The following is an 18,065-nucleotide window of genomic DNA, read 5'->3' on the forward strand; positions in this document are numbered from 1 at the left end:
GTACACACGCTGCTGCTCCAGGCTCTGTACACACGCTGCTGCTCCATGCTCTGTACACACGCTGCTGCTTCATGGTCTGTACACACTGCTGCTCCATGCTCTGTACACTCGCTGCTGCTCCATGCTCTGTACACTCGCTGCTGCTCCATGCTCTGTACACTCGCTGCTGCTCCATGCTCTGTACACATACTGCTGCTCCATGCTCTGTACACTCGCTGCTGCTCCATGCTCTGTACACACGCTGCTGCTTCATGCTCTGTACACTCGCTGCTCCAGGCTCTGTACGCACGCTGCTGCTCCAGGCTCTGTACGCACGCTGCTGCTCCAGGCTCTGTACGCTCGCTGCTGCTCCAGGCTCTGTACGCTCGCTGCTGCTCCAGGCTCTGTACGCACGCTGCTGCTCCAGGCTCTGTACGCACGCTGCTGCTCCATGCTCTGTACCCACGCTGCTGCTCCATGCTCTGTACACACGCTGCTGCTTCATGCTCTGTACACTCGCTGCTGCTCCAGGCTCTGTACACTCGCTGCTGCTCCATGCTCTGTACACACGCTGCTGCTTAATTCTCTGTACACTCGCTGCTGCTCCAGGCTCTGTACACTCGCTGCTGCTCCAGGCTCTGTACACTCGCTGCTGCTCCAGGCTCTGTACACTCGCTGCTGCTCCAGGCTCTGTACACTCGCTGCTGCTCCAGGCTCTGTACACTCGCTGCTGCTCCAGGCTCTGTACACTCGCTGCTGCTCCAGGCTCTGTACACTCGCTGCTGCTCCAGGCTCTGTACACTCGCTGCTGCTCCAGGCTCTGTACACTCGCTGCTGCTCCAGGCTCTGTACACTCGCTGCTGCTCCAGGCTCTGTACACTCGCTGCTGCTCCAGGCTCTGTACACTCGCTGCTGCTCCAGGCTCTGTACACTCGCTGCTGCTCCAGGCTCTGTACACTCGCTGCTGCTCCAGGCTCTGTACACTCGCTGCTGCTCCAGGCTCTGTACACACGCTGCTGCTCCAGGCTCTGTACACACGCTGCTGCTCCAGGCTCTGTACACACGCTGCTGCTCCAGGCTCTGTACACACGCTGCTGCTTCATGCTCTGTACACACGCTGCTGCTTCATGCTCTGTACACACGCTGCTGCTCCATGCTCTGTACACACGCTGCTGCTCCATGCTCTGTACACTCGCTGCTGCTCCATGCTCTGTACACTCGCTGCTGCTCCATGCTCTGTACACTCGCTGCTGCTCCATGCTCTGTACACTCGCTGCTGCTCCAGGCTCTGTACACTCGCTGCTGCTCCAGGCTCTGTACACTCGCTGCTGCTCCAGGCTCTGTACACACGCTGCTGCTCCAGGCTCTGTACACACGCTGCTGCTCCAGGCTCTGTACACACGCTGCTGCTCCAGGCTCTGTACACACGCTGCTGCTCCAGGCTCTGTACACACGCTGCTGCTCCAGGCTCTGTACACACGCTGCTGCTTCATGCTCTGTACACACGCTGCTGCTTCATGCTCTGTACACACGCTGCTGCTCCATGCTCTGTACACACGCTGCTGCTCCATGCTCTGTACACTCGCTGCTGCTCCATGCTCTGTACACTCGCTGCTGCTCCATGCTCTGTACACTCGCTGCTGCTCCATGCTCTGTACACATACTGCTGCTCCATGCTCTGTACACTCACTGGATGCCTGCAATTATTCTGGTGTTTCAACTTGTGCCTGTCTGCAGACACTGCACCAACCCTGGTCTGAGGGGGGATTCTGGGCATCTGTAATCTCCCCCTGCGTTTGCCTATGACCCCCCTAGTGACCAGGCTATTTTTTACAATTTAGCACACTGCAGCTTTAACAGTGTGCTGCACAGCCATACAACTCCACACACAAATGAGTCTGCCCCCCTTTTCTGCCCACCAACAGAGCTTTCTGTAGGTGGGCTCTGATTGCTGCTGCAGGCCTTTTTCTTTTATTAATTTATTTTTAATAAAAATGTGTTTTCTTTTTTTTTTCCCCCCTCCCCCAAGAACCAATCAGGGCGATCCTCTCTCATATGCATCAGCCTATGAGAGGGGATTGCGCTTTGAGCCGAGCTAGGGGACAGACAAGTAACAGGGCTGTCCCCAGTACAGCGCTGCAGTAGATAACAAGTACAAGTAAAAAAACTGCAGTTTCTTTTTTTTACAGTCTGCCAGAAAGAATCGCTGCTGGCAGACTGTTGACGGAGCGGAGCTCCATCAATCAAATGGGGGAGGGGGAAAACCATCTGCTCATCTCCCCCCCCCCCCCCCCCATACAGTCCTGGGGGAGCCACCTTGCAGCCGACAATCAGTGGAAGGAGATGCTGCTTGCCAAAAAAGCGAGCAGCATCTCCCTCCACTGACACCACCTGCCAGCAGTAAAAAGATCACCATGTGATAAATGTCAGAATGTAAATCAGAGAGAGGAAAGATTTTACAATGGGCAAACACTGACTAAATCATTTATACGTAATTATTGTAAAAATGAAGCATTTTTTATTACATTATTTCCACGGGAGTTCCTCTTTAGGTTGGGGGCAAAATAAATATTAACTACCCTCTGTCTTCCCTGGAGGCCAGATGCTCTGCCCACCTATACACCCTCTTCATGCATGCTCCCCACTGGCTGTTTGTTGGAACCTGACACAGGAAGCCAAACGTGAGATCACATGATTGTGGCCAGCCAGTCAGAAACTAAGGGCTTGTTCACACTAAGGGCACTTTTGGCTTTTTTAAGCGCCTGAAAGCACTTGTGCAATTATTCCCTATGAGAGTGTTCACATCTGAACGGTTCGGTTCCGCTCACCAAAGCACTGACTGTACTATTTTTGGGGCGAATTGCCTCAATGGCAGGTATAGGGATATCGCAAAGTGCTTGATAAAGCGCTTTCTATGCGATTTCCCCAGTGCTTTTAAGAATAAATACATTGGCCTCAATACACTAAGATCATGCTGGAGATAATTAGGCAAGAGAAAACTTACCTCCACACAGTAAGAGAGTTATCTTATCTCTTCATTCCTTACGTTACCTCCTCTGTAGTTAATTTACCTCCTCTGTAGTTATTTTTACACACAGTTAATAAACAGCCTGTCTTTAACTCTGGAGTTATTTTAAGGATTGGAGAGTTAACTTAAAGACAGAAGAGTTAACTTTAGGTTTGCCTGAGGGAAAATGTTTCCTGAATACTACATGCCTTATCACCATGGTGATAACTCTAGAAACGTTATTAAAGACAGGAGATAAGCTTAGTGAATTGAGGCCAATGTATTTATTCTTTTCCAGGTCAAAGAGTTCACTTCCTGACTTGTGTCAGGAAGTGAAAAAACAAATTGCTCTGCAAAAGTGCTTAGAAAAGCGCTTTACAAATCATTTTCACTTGATGAAATTAATGACCTGCTTCTTCATGAATTATCTTTAAGGCTGCTTTCACATTAGGACGTTAAAGTCCCACGTTAGAGCAGCCTGTAACGCAGCCCAACTCACAGTAATGAAAACTCAATGGGCTGTTCACAGTGCCCACGTTGCGTTGGAGTGTAACGCTGCACGCTAAATGAAAGTGCAGCATGCTGTGCGTTATACTCTTATTTGGCTGCGTTAGAATGTTTGCACATGCTCAGTAATGTTTGTTTGTTTTTTTAAAAAAATGTGTTTTTGTTCTATCAGTATGCGTCAAAAAGTACACATCAAGAGACGCATAACGCAGTTCAATATAACGTCGAACTTCAACACTAACATTGCGTTGCATTAGGGGCACGTTATGTGACCTTAAAGTGAACCTTAAGTGAGGAAAAAAAATTGAGTTTTACTCACCTGGGGCTTACCTCAGCCCCCTGCAGCTGATCGGTGCCCACGACGAGTCGCTCTGATGCTCCGGGTCGTCATGGGCACCGATCAGCTGCAGGGGGCTGAGGTAAGCCCCAGGTGAGTACAACTCAATTTTTTTTCCTCACTTAAGTGCCTCTTTAACGTCGCATCAAACGCAACGCCTTAGTGTGAAAGAGCCCTTAGAGTAAATTGGGCACCTGCACTGGGACGTTGCTAGATTGTACTTTACTTGCTGAGCTGGCCTTTAGTGCCCAGTTTTTGTAGATGCAGTACAATATATATATGAGGGTGATCAGGTGTATTTCCTTACCTTACAGGTCGGAAGCCCCAGCAATCCCCGGATCTCCTCTCGGGTGGGGCCAGAATTTGTGAATGTGCTCAATATGCTCTTGTTGACTCTGCCTGGAACTCCCACCACTTACTATGGAGAAGAACTGGGAATGACTGATACCCCGGAACTCGGTGAAAACAATTATCCGTCAGCTGAATATGATCCAGTGAGTAATGGCTGTACACCACCCTGGAGCAGAACAATCGCCCAACCCCCATCAATTATCGCCCATCTCCCACCAGCTCTCTTTCAACTGAACCTCACCCAAATTATGTGTAATAAATATTTGTTGGTTGCTATGGGCAACATAGGTTTTGACACAAGACCACACTTTGTTACAACGGATACACAAACAGAAGACTAAACGAGCTGATATTTCACCATGATCAAGGGGATCTTAAAGAGATTGAACACAAATATAATCAGGTGAGTTCCAGTCTGACCTGGTGGAGAAGGTTTCTGGCAATGTTCCAGGGACACTCGGTCTGGGCCTCTGCAGTTCAAAATTTCTTTCCACACTCACTGGTTGTAATGATGGGGATGACGATCATAGGCATATGGGGGAGAGAGAGAGAGAGGAAGAGAGGGGGAGAGAGAGAGATCTGTCTTTTGGTCAATCTGCTCATACATTGTTACATAGTTAGTTTGGTTGAAAAAAAGACATTTGTCCATCAGGTCCAACCATAAAAAAATAAATAAAAAAACCCCACAAAAAACAAAACACCATCCTGAACACGAACATATCCCAGTTGATCCAGGGGAATCCAAAAAAAAAACCTTACAAGGCCTGTGCCAATTTAAAGGGGTTCTGTGGGTGTTTTAAAAAACAAAAACAGTTATCAAGTCTTCATACTGCACCTGCGCAGTAAACTACCAGAGACGCAAGCAGGAGCGAGGACACACGCGCCCGTGGCCCTACAGCGACATTCGTCTAGTTAAAAGGATAATAGGCGATGGAACGGAGGGGGCTTCAGTGACGGTGTGGGACTTTATAGCTGCAGGGGGCCGGTAGAAGCCCCAGGTAAGTGACACAGTTTTTGTTTTTTCTAAAAAAAAAAAACACAGAACGCCTTTAAAAAGGGAAACATTTCTTACAGACTCCAGATGGTATATAAATCCCTGGATCAACTCTTCTGGGAATTACCTAGTAATCACAGCCGTGGATGCTGTTCAATGCAAGGAAAGCATCCAAGCCCTCTTTAAATGCAGATATAGTTTGCCATAACTACTTCCTGAGGGAAGATATTCCAGATTTTACATCGTCTGATGTTTAGGTACCTTTACTTCTTACATATGTTGGTGTTTTGGCTTTTTGCATCGGCTCCTGGTTTGTGTCTCCTTTGTGCTTTCTTGGTCCTCAGATTCCCCGATTCCTCTTTCCACACCCCTCCAGTATCACATGACAATGGCACTTGTCAAGCTGAACAGATTCTCCCTCCTTTGGCTGCATGCTTGTTTCTTTAGGATCCGTGTACAGCCGTAGCATTACATGGAGTGTACTTGTGCTGCTCTATACCCCTGAAGTTATCCCTTCTACATTCTTAGCACATGAAAACATGACCTCAGTCTATCATCCTATTGTTTAAGAAGGATAATAGCGCTCTACAGGTCTTTCTAATGTGTTACACACATAAAATTCGGATTTTTTTTATATCATACTCCTCTCATTGAGATATATACCAACACTCTCAGATGTTAACAAAGGGGGGGACCTGAAGGGTCCTAGTATAGTAATCCCACCATTCCACTTTGAAAACAATAATAGTCCAAACTGTGATGGTAATTATAACACCCAATGTCAACTTTTAAATACAACTGATCAGCACACAAAAGTCCTAGTTCTCAGGTCCCAAATTTAGGCGATGTCTGGATCAATAAGAAATTTCTACAGAAGCATGCTTTATCCTCATAGAGGCAATATATGTGCTCACCAAACTAAATTGCCAATCACAACAGTTGGCAGATGTCGCGTGTGGCCCAGCCTGTCAGATAATTCCGATACTGATGTGTCTTCAGCCGTTTTTCCAGACGTACATGTAAGAAAGGGATACACTCTATGGTATAGTATGTTTGAGGATCATCACCCCAAAGTGAACCACACACAGCGTAAATAAAGTGACCCAGCACCAATAAATCTTCCTCATGCACAGTCTATAGAAGTACTAGCCTCTTACCAACTGCTATGGCTGATCCAGCTTGACCAGCATGCACGCTTATTGAACGTCTTTTCCTTCCGCAGCATCCATATAACAACAGCACCTTTGGCTCAAACAAAACACTGGCATAGTGTAATACTGTTTTATTCTCCGTAAAAAAGGTTTAAAATTGCACTTACAATGTTGCAGATTAAAATGCGCATATCAGTAAAAGATCCACGTGGTCTAGCGTCTCCTTCCGTGTTCAGGCTCCGCCCAACTAGTTTCATCACTTAATGACTCATCCTATTGACATCATTTTGCTTCCATCATCTGCAGAATCATTACCCAGAGAAGACGCCCATGCAGTGGGATGCCACAGAGAACGCCGGCTTTAACGCCGGAAACGAGACATGGCTGCCAGTCCACCCCGGCTATGAAACACTCAATGTAGAAGTAAGTTAAATATTAAATACTGAAAATTGGGACTGTTTTACTAAGTCATTGCATGAAATATATCCCGCTCCCCCCACCGCACACACACTGTACCCACTGATATGGTACTGTATCCCCTTATATTACACCAACACATGCAGCATTGTACACCCCACTGAGCATATGGCATATTACACCTTTACTTATGTCTGCCTGGCACGTTATACTCCAGGCCGGATGTAGGCCATGGCCTAGGGCACCACAGGAGCAAGGGCACCAAAGCAGCAGGCTAAATTGGTGCAGCATTTGCAAGCTTGCAAATGTTGCAATGCAGGTAAATCAGGTGACCGCCAGTTACTCTGCTGCTAGCTGCCTGTGAAGCAGCCACCTTGCTCTCTGTGCACATTTACATTGTGGCGGGCGGCTATGGACTTGGGCAGCATTGGAGGTGGAGGGGAAGAGGAAGCTTCTGCACAGGACATGAGCAGAGAAATGAGTGACACTGATGGCTGCTGAGGTGTGGAGGCGAGCTGGCTACCTATACTGAAAGGGAGGGGGGGGGGGGGGGAGGAGGGATTAAGGGAGTCATAAGGCTACCTATACTGGAGGTAAAGGGGAAGGGGTCACCCGGCTACCTATACGAGGGGGGGGGGGGGGTGCATCATGCTACCTATACTAGAGGGAAGGGGTCATCTCGCTACCTATACTGGAAGGAAGGGGGGAGGGGTCAACCCGCTACCCATACTGAAGGGGGGAAGCAGGTGACAGTGGCCTTGGGAGATAAAGAGTACAAATCCGGCCCTGTTTATACTTACAAATGTGTCACTGAAAACACACACGTCCTCCCCCCACAATACACCAGCAACCTCACATTACAGCCATATACAGTGGTTTGCAAAAGTATTCGGCCCCCTTGAAGTTTTCCACATTTTGTCATATTACTGCCACAAACATGAATCCATTTTATTGGAATTCCACGTGAAAGACCAACACAAAGTGGTGTACATGTGAGAAGTGGAACGAAAATCATACATGATTCCAAACATTTTTTTTTACAAATGAATAACTGCAAAGTGGGGTGTGCGTAATTATTCGGCCCCCTTTGGTCTGAGTGCAGTCAGTTGCCCATAGACATTGCCTGATGAGTGCTAATGACTAAATAGAGTGCACCTGTGTGTAAAATGTCAGTACAAATACAGCTGCTCTGTGAGGGCCTCAGAGGTTGTCTTAGAGAATATTGGGAGCAACAACACCATGAAGTCCAAAGAACCCCCTTCTAGAAAACGTCAAGGGGGTGAATACTTTTGCAAACCACTGTATATGGCTGTATGTCTGTACCCCCCACCCCCACATATAAGACTATACGCTATAAATTGCACAAGAAAATACATATTTAGATTATTTAACCTTGTTACACTGTAACCCCACATTATACCCACACACAGCAGTGTACACCCCACATTACATAACACATATAGCACTGTATGCCTACATTACCCAAAATACACTTTATAGTGAAAGAGAGGTATATGGAGGCTGCCACATTTATATTGTCCTGCTGATCCTCTGCCTCTAATGCTTTCAGCCATAGACCCTGAACAATTATGCAGCAGATCAGATATTTCTATTAGACTCTTTCTGACTGATTGAATATTGTCAGATCTGACTAGATTAGCTGCATGCTTGTTTCTGGTGTGATTCAGACACTACTGCAGCCAAATAGATCAGTAGCAGGGCTGGCATTGTTTAAAAGGAAATAAATATGGCGGCTTCCATAGCACTCTCATCTCGGGTTCACTTTACTGGGTTACAGCTGAGTGGAGGTGGTCTACGTACGATATGCTGATACAGCTGACCTGCATGACAATGTACTGTAAATTGTACACTGGAAAATGGGCCAAATTGTCAGGAAGTGCATTTAATTGGCCCAATGCAAAGCTGCATTCCGAATATTTATAACATTTTAATGCAAGCTGGAAAATTTGCATCTCTTTAAAGGGGCACTATGGTGAAAATTTTTAAAATTTAAACTATGTGCAAACATATATAAATAAGAAGTACGTTTTTTCCAGAGTAAAATGAGCCATAAACTACTTTTCTCCTATGTTGCTGTCACTTACAGTAGGTAGTAGAAATATGACAGAAGCGACAGGTTTTGGACTAGTCCCATCTCGTCATGGGGGATTCTCAGGGATTTATTTTCAAAAGCACTTGGTGAATGGCAATTGCTCTGTCCAACTGCCCAAAAAACAGTGTAGGGAGCAGGGAAGCTGGCCAGCATCATTGTTTAAATACTTTTAGGGAATAGCTTTCTAAAGAATAAAAGCCTTGCTGAGAATCCCCTATGCAGAGATGGACTAGTCCAAAACCTGTCGCTTCTGTCAGATTTCTACTACCTACTGTAAGTGACAGCAACATAGGAGAAAAGTAATTTATGGCTAATTTTACTGTGGGAAAAAAACACTTATTATTTGTATATGTTGCATGTATTGTAAATTTTATTTTTCGTGCGTTTTAAATTTTTTGTGATACGCATTTACAAAACGCATATGCATTTTGTATGCGTTTTTCTATTGAATTTTATGCAAATCACTAGGAAGATAACAGGAAGCGGAAACGCAGCTTAAAAAAACGTATTTTCTTGAAAAAAACACATAGAAAAACGTATGAAATAGGCATGTCATTGCGTTCACGCTTTTGCGAAATGCTTACTGTAAATTGCAGGTCTCTGCATCTTTTTCTGCGTCCCATTGACTAACAAGAAAAAAAACACATATATCCAGGCACATCGCCTCTAGTTAGGACATTAAATAAGTTATTAAGGAAAGGGAGGTGCTGAAGGGGGTGTGGCCAGAAAACAGCAAAAATCTATTAACCCTGCGCACTCTCGCATGCAAGTGTTCAAACAAATGCATTCACAGATTCACTCATCCAGGCACCACTGTTATCCCTACAGCTTAGTTAAAAGCCGGGGTCTTAGTTCACAGAAGAATGCATTCTTATGCTTAGTCACCTATACTGCGCAGAAGTACCCAGGCATACAAGAGTGCGAAGGGTTAATAGATTTTTGCTGTTTTCTGGCCACACCCCCTTCAGCACCTCCCTTTCCTTAATAACTTATATAATGTCCTAACTAGAGGCGATGTGCCTGGATATATGTATTTTTTTCTTGTTACTGACCCCTGTGGCTAGGGTCTAATTCAGTGCACTCCCTCCTTCCCCTGTATGTGTTTGTCAGCATGCACACAGCTTATGCTGGTGTATGTGCATGGTGCGCATGTATACATTACGTTCGCTCCCTTGTGCGATTGGTAAGATGCGCTATCTGTCCCAGGAGAGGACGTCAGAATGTGTGCTCCTAATCCCTAGATAGGTTTGATGCAATGAATGTTTGCATGTCTGCACTATGCATGTTACAGAGCCAGAGTTAGGACACCTGTTTACCTGGGTACTTCTGCGCAGTATAGGTGACTAAGCATAAGAATGCATTCTTCTGTGAACTAAGACCCCGGCTTTTAACTTAGCTGTAGGGATGACAGTGGTGCCTGGATGAGCGAATATGTGAATGCATTTGTTTGAACATTTGCATGCGAGAGTGCGAAGGGTTAATAGATTTTTGCCATTGACTAACAATGCTGCATAAAACGCAACGTTTTACACGATGCTAGTGTTTCGGCTATGTGTGCGCCCAGCCTGAATCACTTTCATCTTGTGTCCCACCAGGTGTCTGACTCTTTCCTCTGACATTAACAAGCCCTCTTTCCCCCCCCTCCCATGGCCATCAGTCTCTCCCTCTTTCAGTACCCCCGTGTGGCTGTCTCTCTTTTTGTCACTATCCTCCTTGTGGCTGACCATTTCCTATTTCATACATCCTGCGTCGACAGGGTGGTTTGAGTAGCTCCACCCCCGCTCAGTGACACGCTTCCTGCTGGACAGGAAGTACATCACTAAACGTTGAATGATCTGCACATGCGCACCGCACAGCTACTGCAACAATCTAAACAGATTGGTTTGCGGTACCATTGACTCCAATGCAATAGCAGACTAAGCGGCACTGCTCGTAGTCTCCATCGCCTCTGCAGCGTCCAAAGCACTTTCGTCGCATCGCACCACACGTAATGTGGCCAATCTCACTGAGATGATCAATGAGATGCAGATATTTCCGAGTTTATGCAAATGTACATTTTTATGCAAATATATGCAGCTTGAAAATGGACCTATCAATTTAAACCTGGGTGGGACTTGATTGGTAAATTTTCAAGTTGCATGTATTTGCATAAACATTTACATACATTTGCATAAACGCAGAAATATTTGCATATCATTGATCATCCTTAAAGCGGATCCGAGATGAAAAACTAACTATAACAAGTAACTTGTCTATATATCTTATCTAAAGTTTAGATAGTTTACACAGCAAATCTAGCTGCAAACAGCTTCAACAGTTTATGATTATTTATTCCTGTGATACAATGAGAGAAGCCATGTTCTGTTTGTCACATTGTCACAGGCTGAGGGCTGGAGATGCTATCAGCTTGCCTGTGTGTAAATTCAGTCCCCTCTCCTCCTCCCTTCTGCCTGTGAAATCAATGGCTAGTAACTTCCTTCTCCTCCTCCTGCCCAGACTGAGCTCCCATAAGCCCTTGCTACAGTGCCAAGGCACTGTGAAAAAGCTGTGGGCGAGGCTTGTTTAGTTTATAGGGAATTTGAGTATTAAAACTAAAAAAAAAGTATTTGTCTTGAGGAATGCCCTATAAACTATATGAAAGAAACATAATTATGCAAGGAGTAAATGTTTATCTCAGATCCACTTTAATTGAGACGCGCACGTATTACGACGTGACAGGCTGTGTCCAAGGGTCCTGGATATAATTCTGATATTCAGCAAGGGGGCAAGCTAGAGTTGATCTACCATTTTGAAAACGGTCAAAACAAAGTAGGTTATCCAATAATGTGATCTATCTATTCCACAGGTTCAAAAGGCCCAATCAGGATCCACCCTAAACCTATACCGGGATCTAGTGCGGCTACGGAAAGCCGAGCTGCCCCTTCACAGGGGTTGGTTTTGCCACGCCTTTAACGATGCCAATATCCTCGCCTACGCCAGAGAAATAGACGGCCTAAACAAAGTCTTCATGGTGGTGCTAAACTTCAGCACAAGGACCTCAGTGAATATCCCAGAGATAATTGCCAATTTTCCAGCACAAGTCAAGGTACGGTTAAGCACGATATCAGAAAACACCGGGAAAACCTACAACTCCAACGCCGTCAGCACAGAGCGTGGTGAGGGGCTTATCCTGGAGTACAAAACTAACAAACCTCTACACAAGATGGAGGCCTTCCAAGACAGGTGCTACGTATCGGAGAAGGCGTGCTACTCCAGCGCCTTCGACTTACTCTACAAGAACTGCTGAGGTCTATGAAGATGCACTCCTTCCTTATTCTGCTGCTTTTTCCACAGTCTGTGGGCACGAATGCTGTAATGCCATAAACAGAAAGATATAAATACTATTCATGCCAATGTTTGACAGCAAATAAAAATATTCTTTTGTAACTTTTGAAAACATTTTGTATTTTTTTCCATATCTCATCTCACTAATATTATAAATGCAAAAGTTTGTTACTCAATCACGCAACAATGGCTGAACGGATTTGAATAAAATTTGGCACACATAGTACATTACCTGGAATAACATATAGGAGACCTTTTATCCCCATAACCAAAAAGTGGGCAGAGACAAATACAAATTTCACTGGGGAAATATAAACTGCAGCCATTCTTACACGATTAATGGCAGGGCTCTCAAACTTTGCACAGTTGGTCACTGGGTGACTGGGATTCATATTCAGAAAAGTGGGTGGAGCCTACAAAAGCCAATCAAAATGCACCTATTGATTTTAAAGTAAATCATTTAATTGCTGCCATTCTTGCGCTGTTAATGTCACAAGCCTCAAACCTGGTAAAGTTGGTCATTGGGTGACGGGTTCAAATTCAGAAAAGGGGGTGGAGCCACAGCCAGATTTGTTTCATTTCATTTCAATGAAAATGATTGATGCCAAAGACTGCAAACTCACAAACTAGGTCATTAAGTAATTGTGTGTTAAGGTTAGAAAAAGTGGGCGGATGCCAACACCAGCCAAATACATACCTGGGCAACGCCGGGCAATCAGCTAGTATAGAGATTTATTATTATTATTTATTTATAAAGCGCTGTGTGTGTGTGTAAAAAAACTTGGTATACAGATTCCTTATTACCCGGGATGATATGTTCTGGAGGTCTCATGCCCCCCCCCTGCACACATGGGCGGAGCCAAAAACAGATTTCACACATTCACATCAGTGGGAAAATGTACAAGTCTGTCATTCTTACAGTAATAAAGCCAGAGACCTCAAACTTGCCACAGTTGGTCACTTGGTTCAGAGAAAGTGGACGGGGCATAAAACAGCCAATCAAATTTCAGCCGTTCATTTTATATGGGAATAGTTAAAATGGCAGAGGCTCCAAACCTGATACAGTCAGTCATTGGGTCACTGGGGTTCAAATTCCAAAAAGGGGCCAGAACCACAAACAGCCAATCAGATTTGTTTGATAGAAAAACTGCTTTCAATATCACTTTAATGATGCCAAAGACCCCAAAACTCACAAACTTGGTCATTGAGTGACTGTGTGTCAAGGTTAGAAAAAGTGACCACCGAACAACAACCAAATACATACCCAAGCAACACCGAGTCTTCAGCTAGTGTGTGTGTGTGTGTATATAGTGTACATGGACCTTAACGTGACCCCGAGGTAAGAAGTATATTGAGGCTGCCGTATTTTTTTTTTTTTTTTCATACTTTCGACACAATACCAGTTGCCTGGCTATCCTGCTGATCTTCTAGCATCAGTAGTGTCTGAACTACACACCTGAATCAAGCATGCAGCTAATCCAGTCAGAATTCAGTCAGAGCACCTGATCTGCTGCATGCTTGTTCAGGGTCTATGATTAAAAGTATTATAGATACAGGAACAGGGGGATTGCCAGGCAACTAAATAAGGAAATAAATATGTCAGCCTCTATATCACACTCACCTCGCATTACAATTAAAGTCCTACGGAAGTCAGCTCAGCACTGCCCTGCAGTTTTCAGCATCCCCCATTGCTGGAATCCATAGTGTAGCGGTGTGCGGTCTCCATCTGAGCTGGGACTAAAGTGCTTTAAGAAAACAAGTGACACCCATGCTAACCTAGAAATAAAAAAACATATATATAAGTAGATAAATACTAGTTGTACTTACATAACAGATGTATTGCACTGTCCACATTATGAGTCCTGTGAAATTTTATAAAGGGAGAGCGGAGAATCCTATTCTAGACAGTTTCCATCTTGGTTACCTTTGAATGAAGCTAATCCTGACATTTCCTCCCTCACTCTTTTTTCTCCTCTTGCTAATTGTGTGTATTCAATACCCGCCCTCCTCCCAGAGTCTTCAGACACTCCCACTGAGGTCTATACTAGGAAGTGAACTGTCATATCATTAGAAGGAGGGGGAAATAAAGGGAAGAGGAGGAATGCAACTGTTTTGCCAGCCGATGGCAATGGCAATTAAAGGGCCAGTGCTACTAAGGTATGTGATAACTTTAAACTATAATAGCAGAAAGTTTTGAACGCAGGATTAGCATCTTTATCACTTGATACACTCAGACCAGTTGCTGTTCAAATTAGATTTTTATGGTGACAATCCCGCTTTAAATCTGGTTTTAGCAGACTTCCCTCCCACAGAATAAGGTTAGGTAGAGAGTGCATGATTCACTTAGGCAGGGTTCCCACCTACTTAAAAACGTGAGCGATTGGCGTGGTTTATGAAATTGCGTTCACCACACATGTAATGTATCTCAATGGTGTCAACATTTATGCTCTTCTCCCCCAACTGTTCACTACACTCCCCTCACACAGACATTTGCTAACCTGTCCAGTCAGAGTTTGATACATTTTACAAAACATATTAAAGAGTGAATTGATGGGATATGTTGGAGCAATAGTTTACTGGCAGATTTGGTCAAAGTAATTAAAACGGTCAGAAAATCAGTCGGAAGGATCGATGCACATGTGGTGAGCTTGAATGTTTTCAATTTATGAACAGAAGCATTTGGTCAGTTTAGGTCTCTTATAGGTAAGGATCTACCGCTGCTTGGATGGCCTCATCCTGATGCTCAAACTGAGAGGAGGAGTGGAATAGACTGTCTCTCTAAGGTTGCAGCTCATAGAAGCGACAGCCTGCGGTGCATGAAGAGGTCTGGACTTCAGACCGGCAGGAACTTAAAGAAAACCTGTAATAACTCCAGCACCCCCAGCCTACGCTGGACACAATTACCGTAAGCAATTTTATTCATTATATTATTGTCACTACAGGTCATCTTTAAAGAGAAACTGTAGTGAAAACAGGACTGAATAAAATTTCTTATTTTTTTTAAGCCCAATCTACACGATACGATTCTTTCTGCGATACGATTACGATTCTATTTACGATCCGATCCAATCCAACATGTCCGTTTGGGATTCGAATTTGCTATTGCAAAACAATGGCAAATCGAATTGAATCAAATCGAATCCTGATCGGACATGTTGGATTTAATAGGAACGTAAATAGAATCGTAATTGAATCGCACAAAGAATCGTATCGTGTAGATGGGTCTTTACAGTGGTGATTTATAGATTATTTAGTCAGTGTTTGCTCATTGTAAAATGTTTCCTCTCCCTGATTCACATTCTGAAATGTATCACTTGGCGACATCTTTAGCTCTGTAATTGGAAAAATTGGGAGACCAAAAACCATATCCTCAATGGTGCACAACAACACCAATAATATAACCATATAAGTAACAAACAAACAAATACAGAACATTTATATCGCGCTTTTCTCCTGGCGGACTCAAAGCGCCAGAGCTGCAACCACTAGGGTGTGCTCAGTAGGCAGTGGCAGTGTTAGGAAGACTTGCTCAAGGTCTCCTACTGAATAGGTGCTGGCTTACTGAACAGGCAGAGCCAAGAGTCGAACCCCGGTCTCATGTGTCAGAGGCAAAGCCCTTAACCATTACACTATACAAGGATATATATATAGTAAAAAAGTATTTTTGAAGAGACAAAGTTTCAAAATGATCTTAAATTTTAATGTATCAGAAAGTTCTTTTGCAAAAACAGAGTTCACAAATCTTCAAGCGAATTCATCTTTGCAAACAGCATCCCATTATCAAGTACAAAAGACAGATGTTGAAATATGCAATTGTTTAAAAAGGCGACGACGTTGACTTGTTTCAGAGTAACCTTCTTCAGGCCTTCACAAACAATTGTAATCTGTAATATACATGACAAAAATTGGGACGGGAACCATCTGGACAAAATCAAACCAGGAAACACCACTTAAGACTACCATTGGACACAGCACACAGGCAAGTTACACCAGGAGAGACCTGTGTGCTGTGTCCAATGGTAGTCTAAGTGGTGTTTCCTGGCTTGATTTTGTCCAGATGGTACCCGTCCCAATTTTTGTCATGTATATTACAGATTTCTGATACATTAAAATTTAAAATCATCTTGAAACTTCTTTGTCTCTTCAAAAATACTTTTTTTTTTACTATATATCCTTCGACTTATATGAACATCTTTAGTCCTGCCAGGTGATCTGTATGGAATGTTCGTTACTAAGAGTTCTATGCACAGAGGGAGATGCTGCTTGCTTGGCAGTCGGAAACAGATGTTATTTCCCACAATGCCCTGATTGGAATAAAGTTTAATCCTGTGCTTAAGTTGCTCTTTAACCTCCTTAGCGGTATGCCCAACACTGTGTCAGGCATACCGCTCTATGGCCCCAGGAGTCCCCCATAAAGAAATAAAAGTGCCAAATGGCTGTAAATCCTCTAGCTTGCACTAGGCTAGCTAGTAAGTGTCCGGCACCCCCGATTGCCGCCGCTCCCCCGTTTATACGTTATCCCCCATGGATCCAGCGATCGTGCAGCCTCCCCGGACAGCTTCGGTCTCTCTATAGGGAGGATCGGGTTTGCGCATGACGTCACGACGTCGGCGACGTGATCTGCGATCCTCCCCATAGTGTAGACCGGAGCTGTGCTGGGAGGCTGCGCCGATTGCTGGATCCAGGCTGGGTAATGTATAAACGGGGTGGGGGGGGGGGGGTTGGGGGGGGTTGGGAGATCAGCAGCAATCGGGGGGGGGGGGGGGGAGGGGGGTGCCGGACACTTCTAGCTAGCCTAGTGCTAGGTAAAGGATTTACAAACATTTAGCACTTTTATTACAAAATCAGGCAAAAAGTAACAACCTCCTGAGCAGCGTAACGCTCAGGAGGTTAAAGAACAACTGAAGAGTTATATGGAGGCTGCCATGTTTATTTCCTTTTAAACAATACCAGTTGCCTGGCAGCCCTGCTGGTCCTCTACCTCTAATACTGTTAGCCATAGACCTGGAACAAGCATGCAGCAGATCAGGTGTTTCTGACATTATTGTCATATCGGACAGATTAGCTGCATGCTTGTTTCTGGTGTGAGTCAGACACTACTGCTGCCAAACAGATCAGCAGGGCTGCCAGGCAACTGGTATTGTTTAACCTTTTTCCGACCGCGTCACGCCGATGGGCGTGGCCGCGGCGGCAGCCCCAGGAGCGCCTAACGCCGATTGGCGTAAAGTCCTGGGGCTGTAATTTGCATGAGATCGCGCGCACGCATCTCCTGCTTGGGGGGCGGAGCTCCGCCCCGCCTTCAGTCTCCGAGCGGCTATTGCCGCTCGGGAGACTGTTAGACGGCGGTCACGCCGTCTATTTACACTGTGCGGCGCTGCGATCAGCAGCAGCGCTGCACTGGGGACAGCCGTGTGACACGGCTATCCCCATGGGGGACAAGAGAGCCATCGGCTCTCATAGGCAGAAGCCTATGACAGCCGATCGCCGTAATTGGCTGGCTGTGGGGAGGGAGGGAGGGTAGAGCTTTAAAGAAACAGGGATTTTGATTAAAAAAAAAACAACAACAATAATATTTGTTATAAAAAAAACAAACATGGGGGGAGCGATCAGACCCCACCAACAGAGAGCTCTGTTGGTGGGGAGAAAAGGGGGGGATCACTTGTGTGCTGTGTTGTGCGGCCCTGCAGCTTGGCCTTAAAGCTGCAGTGGCCCAATTTTACTAAAAATGGCCTGGTCACTAGGGGGGTTTAGCCCTGCAGTCCTCAAGAGGTTAAAAGGAAATAAACACGGCAGCCTCAATATACCTCTCTGTTCACTTCAGAAGAGCCAATCTTCTACAAGGAAAAAAGTCTGTGAGACAAAGTCCAAATTAATATGCCAACCAT

At 45.0% G+C, this 18,065-nt stretch overlaps 1 protein-coding gene across 1 annotated transcript in view; it reads left to right on the top strand.

Annotated features, from left to right (window-relative positions):
• The window catches only part of SLC3A1 (solute carrier family 3 member 1), a 35,354-nt gene extending 23,062 nt beyond the window's left edge, over positions 1–12,292 (top strand). Inside the window, exons 8-10 of the mRNA XM_068233020.1 lie at positions 4,145–4,324; positions 6,633–6,749; positions 11,702–12,292. Of these exons, the coding sequence (XP_068089121.1) occupies positions 4,145–4,324; positions 6,633–6,749; positions 11,702–12,142 (738 nt within the window). The 3' untranslated portion in view covers positions 12,143–12,292. The remainder of the gene's footprint in view (positions 1–4,144; positions 4,325–6,632; positions 6,750–11,701) is intronic.
• Positions 12,293–18,065: the final 5,773 nt, after the last annotated feature.

Source organism: Hyperolius riggenbachi, chromosome 4 (genome assembly GCF_040937935.1).
Source record: "Hyperolius riggenbachi isolate aHypRig1 chromosome 4, aHypRig1.pri, whole genome shotgun sequence".
In the NCBI taxonomy this organism is placed as follows: Eukaryota; Metazoa; Chordata; class Amphibia; order Anura; family Hyperoliidae; genus Hyperolius; species Hyperolius riggenbachi.